The sequence below is a fragment of the Anguilla anguilla genome, chromosome 9, assembly GCF_013347855.1.
Source record: "Anguilla anguilla isolate fAngAng1 chromosome 9, fAngAng1.pri, whole genome shotgun sequence".
NCBI lineage: Eukaryota > Metazoa > Chordata > Actinopteri > Anguilliformes > Anguillidae > Anguilla > Anguilla anguilla.
The window spans coordinates 16,884,412-16,898,660 of record NC_049209.1 but is presented as its reverse complement, the minus strand read 5'-3'; the positions used below and the strand labels follow the sequence as shown (position 1 = coordinate 16,898,660).

Here is a 14,249-nt window from a genome sequence, read left to right as displayed (position 1 = left end):
CTGATCACAAGCAGCATTTGATCCGTAGCACTTAAGGGGTCTGTAACAGAGAACTCTGAATTACCACAGAAAAAATACAGAGACTATACTTGTGCTGTTTATTGCACTGTATAGAAAGTCAATAGTACTTCTTTCTGAAGAGGGAATTCAGGGGATTGCTGGCTCCAACAAACGCCGAGAGAGTTCAATAAATATTTTTGGAGGTATTGCCAAAAGTCCGTTTTGGCTATATGCAAGTGAAATTGTTTTTTTTCTTTTTTTTTTTTAGCGGAAATGTTTTTCGGCTACTGTATTGTGTGTGTATATAAAGGAATCTAAATGTATGTAATCGTAAACAGTCTTTTAGTAACTAACAGATCTCATAGTTTTGATATAGCATGCTGGCATGCTGGGATTGCTTCCCAAGCAAAAGTGCAGACACCTCCCCTATGGAGTTAAACTGAATGGAGTTGTTAGCCTGTCATCAGTAGACTATTAATTAACCAAAACACCCTTTAATAAAATCTGTGAATCTACAATTTAATTGCATGTGAATTTTTTGATTAGAAATATAAAATTGTGAAGTACAGAGCCAACTCAATAAAAAATATGTTTTTGTCCCAAACATAGAAAAAATACTTTACCCATGTTTAGTATTACAGTTGTTGCTCATTTCAGTTCACCCAGGAAAACTGGGCAGACAGGTGACCTAAAAATCTGGTCTCTCATTCTGCGATGCAGAAAAAAAAACATTCAGGTTACCTTCTGTCAAAGGTACACGCGAGTTCTACAAGGTGACTCACAGCAAGAATACAGGATAAAAACTCTTGAGAAGCAGCCGAGTGCAGCACACAATTCTAAGATGTTGGGATGCGCATTTCAGCTGTTGTCATGCTGCAGTTAAAAAGTAAATGATCAACTTTCGTTTTGGTGGCAAATGTAGACTGTCATTACTCAACATTTGACTAGCGGCATCTTCATGTCCAAGCTGCTTACCTGCAAGTTAAACTCTGACCTCAATCTGCAGACATCATATAAGTACAGCTGGTGAAGTTACTGGGTCAGGGCGGGATAGTAGTCTAAACTCTACTATTTATTGCTATGGAACTAGGTTCTTGACATGTTCTCATCCAGTCTGTTGCCACTCATATTTCTGATGTGATGGAGGACGAGAGGGGGAATAGTGTATTGTAATAGCTCCTCATCTCTAGTCCATCTCTTGGCCCAGTGGTATTATGCGCTGAATGGTTTCTGGCCTACAGATCAGATTTGTAGCTGACTGTTAGATGTCAGGCTGTAAAGTCAGTTGAATGCAGAACAAGCTGGCTTGTGAGTTGCCGGTCTGTAAGACAGACAGGAAGATCATTGACAGAGTGACAGATCATTAGTCTAAAGGATATACTGGGAGATTGTCAGTATGTAGGATAGTTGGACAGATCATTAGCCTGTAGGATAGACTGGAAGATCACTGGTCTGTAGCCCACAGCCTACCTTTCTCTTTGGCCTCTCTGCATACTGATAGAAAACATGGGGCATGAGGCAGAACCACTCTCTCGATTTGAGTGCTCACTCTACATCCCAGGGAGGAGGAGGAGGAGTAGGATGGGGAGCTGGGGGGGCAGGCCGTAAAGCACATCCCATCCACTATCTCTCAGCCTCTTGTTCATTATCTTTACTGCTTCTCGCTTGGAGGCGCTAACTTATACCCTCTCGTTAATAACCGAGGACGGCATTAGGCCCTGAGGACTCTGCTCAGTCCCCTTCACCCAGAGCAGAGATGGCTCTGAGTGGATCAGGTGAAGAGGAGGGGAGCCTGCTGGAGTGTGTTTGAACCAAGCGGCCGGGTGAGGTGCGTAAGAGCACTGGAAAAGGCTGGTTCACACTGCCTCCCGTGGGCACAGGTACTCCTCTCAGAGGAGTTCAGGATCAGAGGAACTGGAGCTAATGCTGCTGCAGTTATGGAAGAATTACTGTCCTTTGGGCCGAGAAGTCTCTGTCCTTTTGGGCGGCAGTTTAGCGTATCAGCCTGGGCGCTGGGCTTGAAACTCAGATGCTTCAACTTTGATTCCCTAGCGTGAAACTGCCTTTGTACCCCTAAGCAAAGCATTTCACCTCCGTTGCTTCAGTAAATAATAAATGTAATGCAATGAGAAAGGCCTAGAAACTACACAGGGCCAGATCCCCCCTTAATAAGCAGGTGCTAATATCAATGGGGTCTCTTCCCCGGAATAAGTAAAGGATAAATAAAAAAACAGGTGAAGAATGGCTTTGTGGAGTAGCCAATTAGTTTTGTATTTGAGGGACATTTATGCCTATGCTTTGACAGGGATATTTGCTTAATCAGGTAATCTATCGCTTAGCGTTTTTACTTTAAGTATATTTATCGTGATGAATCATCAAAATGATTTGGTAACCAGGAAAGGAGAAGCTGGAGTAGAAGTGAGAAAAACTATCTTTGAGTTGGATATCTCGAAAAGCTGAGGTCATCAGGCCGGTGTGTAATGGGAACAGGGTGTAAGAGGATCTAATTGCCGGGGGGGGGGGGGGGGGAAGCGGGAGATTTCTCCAGCGTGGCCCCAGCCCCATTAAAGATTCAGCTCCTGTGGCTTTCTCCCGATAGCCGTTGTGCCGAGTCAGGTCAAAAAGGCATGGATCTCGGGAACAGGAGCCTTTTCTCGGACACTGACGGTGCCCCTTGAGAGAGGGCTCGGATTTAAAGAAGCTGGCGCGGTGGTGGGAGACGCGAGGGGAGGAGGGGAGGAGGGGAGGGGTGATGATGGATCCTGTCTTGAGAGTTGGTGAAATACGGCTCTCCGAGGGCTATCTCTCAGAAAAAGTCCACAGCAGCGCTGGCTGGCTCATCGTTTCTGCCCATCCCCTCTGCCTCAACTCCTTGGTCACACCCTAAAAAATCAGTTCTCTTCAGCACTCAGGAGAGAGCAGTTGTCGTCATCTTGCAAAAAACCTTAGGCAATTACCCAGGAGTGCTTGAGGACATGGTTGATATCATTTAACCGCTTCACGATGAGCTTTGAGCTAAGCAATTTGGCTGGGCATGTGGCCATCGTTTGGGGACACTGGATTGGCAGAGGTTTCTGAGTCAAGTGAAAGTGTCACAAGTGAAAAATTTCCTTTATCTTTTCTTGGACATATAGCATTTGTAGAATTGAGCACAGTTGACTTTGTGAAACTGTGATATATTCAGAGCAGACTTAACATAGAGGTAATCCTTTGTCCAATTATACTCTGCTTACTTGGAAACTGTTCTGCTATAAACTTTTCTATTTTAATATGATATGATATTAAATGTACCGCATAGTTGCCAATTCCATGTTGCTCCTCTTTTCTGAATTAAATTGGCCTAGGACAGGCATGTAGGTGCAAAGTGTTGAAGCAGGAAGTGTATGTCATTGCAGGGTTGAAGCAGAACTGTATTTGAGTGTTGAAGCAGGAAGTGTAACGACTAATCTAAATATCCAGTCATCCCTGCACTTGCAGACTGTTGGACTTAACTGGCGTGTTACCATGAGGTCCAGAGTGGCTAAAGTGGCTAGAAATAGCTGTACAAAATAAGTATTGTACCTTACTGAACCTGTGTTTAGCAGTTGTCTATGACCATGAAATGCACTTTTTGTACGTTGCTTTGGATAAAAGCGTCTGCCAAATAAATGTAATGTAATGTAATGTAAAGCTGCTCAATTCTACAATTCATGAAGCCTGCAAGGGGGCTCAAGCGGACTTTCATTCAGACTTCTGAGTCTGCTTGTGTTCAGACTTCACCAGACATTGCTAGGGGGATTACCCAAAATTCATAGCTGTACAGATATAAATATGTCCAATATAAAAGAAATAATAATAAAGGCATGGTGGAAACCAGCCAAAGGTTTTCCAATGTGAGTAATACACTATTCATATAGCCTAAATGTGTACTTCTTGCAGACAGTGATTTATTTATTTCTTATTTTAAATTTATAAGTGGTTCCATGACAACAAGCAAGGTCTAAAGTCACGTCTCGTTAGTGTACTTACCCTCATAGTCCTGCGCCCTTGCAGACTCGACCTAATGAAGCTGAGCACTTCAGTCAACATCACTGTATATAAGACCGCAAGGGCCAAGTCCGCTAGTCTGGAGCGCGGACATTTGGATTCAGCCATGTGAGTGGTGAAGCAGGAAGTGTTTGTGAATGCAGTGGTGAAGCAGGAAGTGTTTGTGAATGCAGTGGTGAAGCAGGAAGTGTTTGTGAATGCAGTGGTGAAGCAGGAAGTGTTTGTGAATGCAGTGGTGAAGCAGGAAGTGTTTGTGAATGCAGTGGTGAAGCAGGAAGTGTTTGTGAATTCAGTGGTGAAGCAGGAAGTGTATGTGAGTGGTGAACAGGAAGTGTACGTGCGTGAATTGTTGAAGCCCAACACTGTCATGGCGGGGTTATTGCTGGGAAGACACTGCAAGTTATAATTGGCTGATGAACGAGGGCCCTGTTGACAGATCTATTTTTACCACTATTCTCCTGTTCCTTTTTTATCTTGTATCTTCAAAAGAAAGAAGTAAAAGAGCTACCTGACAGGAGTAAAAGCCTGAAAGCCTATAAAAATAGGATATTTTTAAAGAAAGAGATGGCAGCTCTGTATCTATAAATATCATCTTGTATAAGTGGGCTGATTGGTTCTTGGTGTACTGGAAGGTACCTTTGGTAGGGGTTTGTGCGTGCTCATTGCAAGTGCATCAGAAAGGTCTTGTGATTGGTGGCTTTGTCATCTGTACATGAGCACCTCTGATCCTTCTTTACCTCACACCACAGCTGTTTGCTGCATGTGTCCATACATAACTTAACTGCATGTTTGCTGCATTAATGGAAAGTATATTCTCGTTTATTCTCATGTTATTCTTTATATGAAAATGCGACACCTGAAAGATATAAACAGATCTTTGACTCTGTGACTAAAGTTTTTTAGTGATACAGATTGTGCCCTGGCTTTACTGTGTAATATGCAAGCCCAGGCCACCTCAGTCCTCTGGATGTATTGCTCTGTAGACCGTACTGTACATTTATTTTTATTAAGTATTACTGACAGATCTGCGCCTTCCACCCCCCTCCCCTCTTTTTTTTTCTCTCACTTGTTTAGCCATGTTTTATTTCAAATTGGCATGCTCATTGTTTTTGTTTGAACTTGATTTCTTGTTTGTTTCCTTTTGCAGCAAGCTGCCATGTTCTGTTCTTGCTGAATCGATGTTGCTGATGATGTTTTTTATTCTTTTCTTTTTCCTGTACCTGTCTGTTGGTTGCGGGGCACTGTCTAACCTCCGTTCGTTTTGTTATGGTGTGATCACAGTCCAGGATGACGATGCCCCAGGCACCCAGGAGTACATTATGTTGCGGCAGGATTCCATCCATTCCGTGGATATAAGAAAAAAAGAGTCGCCCTTTCGCGCTAAGTGCCACGAAATCTTCTGCTGCCCCCTGAAGCAAGTCGTCCTCAAAGAGCATGCGGAGCCGGAAGGTTTGTCCGCAAACAGATTTATGCCCGTCTTCCGTTTGTTTGTTTCCTGAATGAGCCCAGTTTTCTTTCTGTTCGGCTTTTCGTTCTGTTCTAATTTGGAAGGCGTTGCAGAAGACGTGTCTGCTTGTGTGTCTGCCTGGAGAATGCCTAGGGGGTAACGTCCCTTGCTCTGCCCTGAGGATGTTTTATCCTGCACTGTGCAGTATGGTCTCCATAGGGACTGCATCATGACCATTACACTGTGTCCTGGCTGTGTCCTGACGATGATGCTGCTCTTGACATCAGCATTAAAATAGAGACTTATTTTAAGTCTCTGAATTCCTAATTTGACTGATATCACCAAAAACCTGCTGTAACTCCACCCTCTGCCTTCCATCCTGCTCCATCTCCTGTGCTTTGTTGCCATAGCGATGATAATGATGATAATATTAGTATTGATGATGTTGATGGCAAACCCTACCTGGCTGAGAGAGAACTGGCAAATAAGAAGACAAATTAAGTGAGCTCCATAATGTTTTGGACAAAGACATATTTTTTCTTGACTTGGCTCTGTACTCCACAGTTCTATATTTGTAATAAAACAATTCACATGTGAAAAACATGCCCGTTTTAAGATATTTTTAAAAGGCATTTTTATACTCTTTGGTTTCACCATGTAGAAATTACAGCCCTTGCTATACATAGCCCCCCATTTCAGGGCACCATAATGTTTGGGATATATCAATGTCATGTAAATGAAAATAGTCATGCTTAGTATCTTGTCGCTTATCCTTTGCTTGACTGCTTGAAGTCTGTGACCCGCAGACATCACCTGGTGCTGAATATCTTCTCTGGTGATGCTCTGCCGGGTCTGTACTGCAGCCATCTTCAGCTCCTGTTTGTTTGGTGGGATTGTTTGAATTGAATTGAATTGAATTGAATTGTTTCATTATAAATCTAAAATTCTGGAGTACAGAGCCAAATTAAGAAAAAAAAAATGTCTTTGTCCCAAACGTTGAGGAGTGCACTGTATGTTGATCTTGGGTGTGTTATGTGGGGTGTTTATTGATGAAGCTAATTGGTCTGTTCTTGCATGACCTCCCCCCAGCAGCTCTGGTTAGTCTTTCTCCTTCCTTTCCCTTTGCCCTTTGACCCTGTCTTCTCCTTCTCCTTCCATTCCTCCCCCCAGCTTATGCACCCAATGCCTGGCTCAGTTATAACTGTGCTCCTTTGCTTGCTGCAGGCAGACTCTTTTTTTTATTTTTTAAACCCTTTGTCAATGCACTGGTCCGGCTGGACTTGCGTTCCCTTGCGGTACACACAGCAAGCATTCTCTGTAAACCTGCATGGCCACTTTAGGGAAGATGTCTTGTTCAATGCATTTCCTTCATGGTTTGGACACTCATAAAGCTCTACGTTTCTGTAATGTGAAGCTATTTTTTTCCCCTTTCAGACCAGACGACAGGTTGGTAAAATGAACGATCGTGCGCCACGCTCCCAATTTCTCATCCGGCTTCACCCCGAGGCCGTAAAACATTTTCGGAGTGCCATCCCCCGAGAAATAGATTAGTGTCACTGCAGGTGTGTTAGTCAAAGTACGGCCTCGACTAAATCACTGCCAGTTCAACATCCAATTATAGGGTCAGGTTTGTTTGAGCGCATTAAGTGTCGCATACATCCTAATTCTTTGTGATACTGAAAGGCACCAAGGTGAGGTTTTTGTGGGACCCATCTTGCAAACTGCACGTTGTTATGTGCTTCAGAAAGTGTCACTCCACGTCCTGGTCTGAGGGACCTCTTGCAAAGTGGCCTTCAGCCTTGTTCTGGTAGCATTATTGAGGATCACAGGGCTCACCGCGTCATCCTGTTGCGTTCTCAAAAAAACCAACGCCCCGCAATCCCAGAGCAAAATAAACATGTGATGAGGTGCCTGGGGAAGTGTCGAGTGGAGGTGTATCATCTCCAGATGGAAGAGGCAAAGATTAGGCTGGAAAGTAAGCCTTTTCCCTGCTGCCTCTGGCTCTCTCGTCTGATCTCCTTGCACGAGCCCCGCTGATTGAATGGCTCGGTGGAGGTACGCGCGCTTACGGGCGCTGGTTCTGCCGATGCTTCACAGCAGGTGCAGCGGAGGGCTCTTTCAGGCACGGTGCGCTTCTTCTTTGTGTCATATTGACGCCGTTACCTGGAGCTGCTTTGGTTCTGAGCAGTCTATAGTTCTGACTATTCTCCCAGAATGCTTTGGGCTGGTGGGCTGGGTGCTCTTCTCCTGTAAACACTCTTTTCCATAGAGTGCAGTAGCTTATACATACATCGTGATGGCACAGAGAATGCTACATGAATGAGGTAGAATAATAATAATAATACACTTCTTGATTTTTAAGTCATTGTATGGACGCATTAAATACTATAGTGAATGCATGTACATTTTTACACCAGAATTCTTAGACCACAATTTGTGTCTTTCATTCCTGTTTAATCTCCTAGCCCTTTCATGTATAAGTGTGGTTCTCCACCCTGTTCCTGGAGAACCACAGGGTCCTGGCTTTTGTTACACAGCATTTGAGTAGCACAGTAATTGATCAGTTAAAGCAGTTCACCTGGATTCTTGGGTCTGAATCAGTTGCTGAAGTCTCTGTGGTTCTCCAGGACCAGGACTGTGGACCACTGTTGTAGAATAAGGTAAATATTCAAATAAATCAATTGTTTTGGATGAGATGCAATTGTAAACTACTGTATTCTGCCTGAGCCTTCCTTTTTTAATGTGTGCTTTGACTTAAGTAATATTTTGATTTTTTGAGCCTGATTACAAACAAAAGTGATTTTCTGGCTATAATGCACCTTTAAATAATTAAAAAAATACAACAAAATAAAATAATTTACTGTTTCCAGGGACTTATCATATGTAAGGGCCTCATGAATGTGTGGGGAACTGACAGTGAATTAGTGATTCAGCAGTGTGTCAGAATGTGGAAAATGTTGAAAAGAACTTCCCTCAGTCTGTCCACCTTGGCTTGCTCTCACTCAACAATCATGTTTTCAGATTTTTTCCTAGAAGGAGCAAGCCCTCTGCATAGTTTCTAAATTCTTGGGAGTGAGGAAGGAGTTAGTGAGTAAGAGGCAGGCAGAAGAGAGTGAGTGTGTGGGAGAGAGCGTTTTTCAGAGAGAGAGAGAACTACGGATTCCATTTCACTGCTCCACTTTCACATGACTGTACTTACTAACGATGGAATGAAGTCATTACGTAGCATATTTATTAACATTTTGCAGGCTGGCACAGTGTCAGCGGGTGCTCCACAGCACATAACACCTTCTGAACACATCTTTCCCATGTCTGTGCCTGTTACATCTTTCAGGAACGCTGTGATCGTGTCAGACTGCTCGTCACTCAGGAGTCGTGGGGCCTTCTCCCAAATCAAATCACCCCGGAATGCTGATTCCTCTCCTCCTTCCGCCTCCTCCTTGATGCTCAGTTCAGAAACGTTCGCTCGATGCTGCCGTACTCTGAGTGGCGAGACAGCCGCTGACACAGTCATAAAAGCGTGTCTGGCATCAGTTAGTCCCTGTGCTGAGGACGCAAGGCTGCGCTTCACAGTGAGCGTGGAAAGAGAGAGAGAGCTGCAGACACTGCTAATCATGGCTCGGGAGCGTGCGGTTTAGGGATCGCCTCTTCCGCTTCTCTCTCTCCCTCTTCTTCATGGCTTCGCGGTTGCAGGAGGCGCTGATGTGTCACACCTCCTGGAGCTCATCTGCGAATGCGTCTCATCCAGAATTCGCTTGGAATGCAGCAAGGTGCTTCCCGTAGAGTCCGCAAGGTCACATGCCACATGTATGAACCGAAGGTCCTGCAAGTACAGATTTACGTGTGTGCTTTATATACATGCAGACGGCACACGCTCTCCAGTCAGGAAGTGGACCTGCTATTGGCCCTTTCCTTATTAAAGTGGCTACAATATTTCCCAGCCACCTTCAGCTTTAACCACCTCTTATTTTTTTTATGCATCGCTTTCACTAGCATCTGCAGATGTCGCCATAAATTCCTTAAAACAATCTGTAATTAAGCCCAGTGCTGTGCCATGACTACAGGTCTGTCCATATGGCAGTGTTCCAGAGTGCACCCTCAGTGGCTCTTCCTGCTCTTCCACTCTTATGGCTCATGCAATTCCCTTTGCTGGTTTGTCACCTGTTTGTGGTGTTTACCGAATGCCCACAGGATCTGTGAGGTGCCAGAAACTCAGGCATAGTGTTTGCTTGGCATAACGGGCATTCTTAAATCTGCATAAGGGGGCATTCCCAAATCTGTCCCAAGGGCAGTTCGCTTATGTGCTTGATATGCATTCCTTAGAGTTCATTTTAAGGCATTCATTGATGTTTCCTAGAAGGCTTAAAATGAATCTGAGGCGGACAGGTAGAACTGGTGGGCGCTCGCTGTAATTTGACGAGGCGGAGGGAGTGAGCAGATGAAGTAGTTCTGCGTTGTCGTCACGCCGTAAATCTGCACTCAATGATGTGATAAGCAGAGACGCCCCGGTTGACCTTGATGTAATGGATTTGCTGCCGGCGTACGTCATCTCAGCCATTTAACATAAAAGGGTCAAAGGTCAGGCCACTAGGTCATCAAAGTAATTTGCTCCTGACACGAAGATTCTGGGTGCAAAAGAAATTTAATTTGATTACACGAAAAAATAAATATTGTGCCTCTAATAATTTATATTTTGAAAGCTTAAAAGCTATATATTCATGGCTATAGCCATCAAAAATCTTTTTTCGTTGCATGCTGCTGGTTCATACTAGTCAGAGCTCTCCAGTCCGGAGTGACAGTCACTTTCACTGTAACTATGTTTGCTTGGCGTGATTTGGCTTTTGCGAGCATATGCCAGTGAGCAAAAGCCCGTATAAACAATAGATGATGCACAAAGCTGTCCCTCATGAGTTCTGCAAAACCCTCCTCCTGCAAGGTGCTGGTTATGCAATAGAATATATCAGCGATTATTTCAGCTTGAAGGAAGCCATAAACTAATTTTGAAAGCTGTGGAAATGAGCTTGAGGAATATGAGACTGTCAGATGACTGCAACATATAACAGAGCCTCCAGCAAGGGCTGGGGTCACAATGGATAGAGCATAGAGAGGGTTGATTTTTCCAGGTAGGAGTTTTCAGGTGATTTTCTCAGTGGTGGAATGTCTGGTTGAGATCATTTTTCACTGCAGTTTTCACATTATACAGAAATGGTTGTTTTCAGGTGCTCTTGAAAGACAATCGGCTCAATGGAAAATAATTCTGTGAATTTATTTTTCTACCCTATGTACTAAGAGTGCATTCATTTGCTTTGGCACGGGGGGGGGGGATTTTATTTTACATAAATTCAAATAGTGAAGGATTAGCAGCCATTTGTCTTGTTGCAGATATTTTTTGTATTGTGAAATATCGTAATCATCAACCTGGGGTGCCAGTTTCAGCCCACCTTTAGGAGGGCGGTCTACCTTGTTATTTCTTTTGTCATCTCTATCGGTTTTACCAATCAACACAGGGTTCTCTGCGTCAAAGTGTGACGAGTCCAAGCTTTACAGCGGTAATATGGGTTATAGCGCTGCACTTTGAATCAATGACCAATAAAAGCTACAATTTAAGACAATGTTATTTTTAGAAGCCAGCATCAGATTTCTGGGCATTGGACTTTAAGGGTATAAGTTAGTGAAACCTGGTAAATGGGTGCTGGACAGGTTTTAGAGAAGAGGAAATGAGCCGTAACATGGTGTTCAGAAGATCGGTGCACCTCAAACACCCTGCGGTTTGCAACCGACACTCTCAGTGTAGTCTGCACTCCGGGGCGATGCTTTTTGTACTCCGGGTGGGTACCGGATGTTTGCCACCAGGTAGCCACCGTTACCACTGCAGTCTAGCCATCTATTGACACGCTAGCGCCTGTTGCAGTAAGCGGAATAGAGATACAGTTCTTGCCAAAGAGCCGGAAGCAGTCTCTTTTGAAGGGAATATCGCCTGTGCTCTCCAAAGGGGCTGGTCCACCAAGCAGGGCTGACAATGGGGACAGTTTGCCATTCTTTTCCCACTTTGACGTCCTGCCATGCCTCGTAGGCTGTGGTCCAGGTCAGCTTTGATAGCGCCAGTTAGCAGTGTGTGTGGAAATGCATGGTTTCTGTCCAGATTCCCAGAATACCCCCAGGAAGCTGCAGCCTCATAGGGATGCAGCGCTCCTCTTGTCTGTGCTAACTCTACTATGGCCTATATTACACCAATCGGTCACGCTGTGGCAAGTGCTCAGCCCACGGAGGCTAGCAGTACAGTGCTGACCTGTGTGCGTGTGTGTGTGTGTGTGTGCGTGCATGCATGCGTGTGCTTTTGAACATCTACACAGCTAGGAGTTGCAGGGAGCAACTAATGTGGTGGAACAGTGTTGTGTGTTCTAAGCCAGTCTCAAACACAAAATCATTAGGTTTGCAGGACACTGTATTTGTTTGTAATTGTCCCTTCTTTCCAAGAACCAATCAAGGATTTATTTTGACTGAAATCGCATGCAAGTAACCATTTTTACTGGGCTTGCTGAAGTTTACATATGTCTAGTGTCATTAATTTTACAGGAAACTTGATTTGTTTACATGCGATCTGTACGCAGCAGAAGGCCGACAGGAAATGCTAACCTCGAGAAATGCTGGGTCAGCCCCTTTTGAAAGGAGGGAAGCAGAAGGCAAGAACACTGGTGGCCTTGTGCTGGGGATATTACATATGGTCTTAAAGGTTTCCAAATCCAGTCATTGCACACCACGGTGAATATACAAAGTTTTCTTAGAACAAGCTCATCGGAATATTTTAAAATGCTCACCCAGCTCGCAACCTTTCATGTGAGCATGGGGATGGAGTAAGGTCAGATACTGTAGGGAAATTACATCACCGACCGAAAACGGCCCACAGAGAAGAGCCAAAATGTCCTTTGCCTGTGCTTCTTGTCAGACACCTACCTCATTGAAATATGGGGCCCAGACTAATGCGCTCACCATTGTGCTCTTTGTCACCAAGGTCAGTGGGAATTATCCAGAAACAGCCTCTAATTAACTCCCACAACCTTAATTTGAACAAAGCTAACATTCCAAGGACAGTGCGAGTGAAGGGAGGGGAGCGCCTACATGCTGGAATGCATAACGGCAGCATTTGAGTGTGTAGCATACACGGTTTGCCTTCAGGCTAATGGCAGTATTTGTGAGTGTAGCATACAGTGTTTGCTTTCAGGCTAATGGCAGTATTTGTGAGTGTAGCATACAGTGTTTGCCAGCAGGCTAATGGCAGTATTTGTGAGTGTAGCATACAGTGTTTGCTTTCAGGCTAATGGCAGTATTTGTGAGTGTAGCATACAGTGTTTGCTTTCAGGCTAATGGCAGTATTTGTGAGTGTAGCATACAGTGTTTGCCAGCAGGCTAATGGCAGTATTTGTGAGTGTAGTATACAGCGTTTACCAGCAGGCTAACGGCAGTATTTGTGAGTGTAGTGTAGTGTTTGCTTACAGGCTCTAATGATAACATTTTTGGAGTTAACCATCTTAACTCTTTGACAGCAGACAGAGAAATACAACACAGCCTAGTCTTTTTTTTCTTCTTTCAATTATATGAATTGACAAACTTTTATGGATAGTACACGTCTCATGGCTTAAAAACCTGTTGTTCTTTGGATGTTGTTTGGAGTGCCACTTGACGCAGAGGACTCGAGCTGCATGGTGGCAGTGACGGTTTAACGAGCAGTGAAAAATAAACGGGACAGGCAGGATTTACGTAAGGCCCCCACGCTCTGCGAATGACGGGCAGTCTGTTATTCACAGGCACGCCCAATTGTCCCATTAGCTTCTCTGGATCCTGATAGGAGTGCAGGATTTCCTGTGGATCCAGATTCGCCACCAGAACTCCGTACTGCACGTAAGGTGTGCACATCTCTCAGAGTTTGCCGATCAGTGCATACGCAGGGATCCCTTTATCCTCTTCACAAATCAATTGCACTGTTTCCTGTAACCAGTCATTGATCACTAACCATTATTACCGTTGGTGCTCTTTGTAGTATGTGTGTGTATGCGTGTATATATTTATATATGTACATACATACACACTCAGTGACCACTTTAGGTACACCTGCTTGTTAACGCAAACAATGAATCATGTGGCTTCAACTCGGGTAACAAAGCATGCAGGCATGGTGAAGAGGTTCAGTTGTTTGACTAAACATTGGAATTAGTCATCTGAGCACGATCTAAGCGACTTTGACCGTAGTACGATTGTTGGTGTCAGGCGTGGTGGGAAGAGCATATCAGAAACAGCTTCCCTACTGGGATTCTCACGCACTGCACTCCCTTAGAGTTTACAGAGAACAGTGCAAAAAGAAAAACATCCAGTGAATGGCAGTTCTGTGGGTGAAAGAGATGAGCGAGGCCAGCGGAAAATGTGTTGACTCATTCAAGCTAACAGAAAGGCCACAAATGCTCAATAACTGTTGTTTACAACAGTGGCGTGCCGAACGGCATCTCTGAATGCACAGTGTGACAAACCTTAAAACAGATGGGCTGCAGCAGCAGAAAACCATGCTGGGTTCCACTCCTGTCGGCTGAGAACAGGAAGATGAGGCTACAGTAGGCATGTGATCATCAAAATTGGATGATTGAAGACTGGAAAAATATTTGGCATAAACGGCATGAATCCTACAAAGCAGGAGGGTGGTGGTGGTGTGATGGTGTGGGGAATGTTTTCTTGGCACACATTAGGCCCCTTAGTACCAAATATGCATCATTGGAATGCCAAAACA

The 14,249-nt window shown here is 44.3% G+C and overlaps 1 protein-coding gene across 9 annotated transcripts in view; it reads left to right on the top strand.

The window, feature by feature from the left end:
• LOC118236665 (fibroblast growth factor 13) overlaps positions 1-14,249 on the top strand; it is a 109,515-nt gene that overhangs the window by 51,388 nt on the left and 43,878 nt on the right. For all 9 annotated transcript variants that reach the window (XM_035435217.1, XM_035435213.1, XM_035435211.1 and 6 more), the window contains one exon: positions 5,308-5,475. In XM_035435217.1, coding sequence (XP_035291108.1) covers positions 5,346-5,475 — 130 coding nt within the window. In that variant the 5' untranslated portion in view covers positions 5,308-5,345. The remainder of the gene's footprint in view (positions 1-5,307; positions 5,476-14,249) is intronic.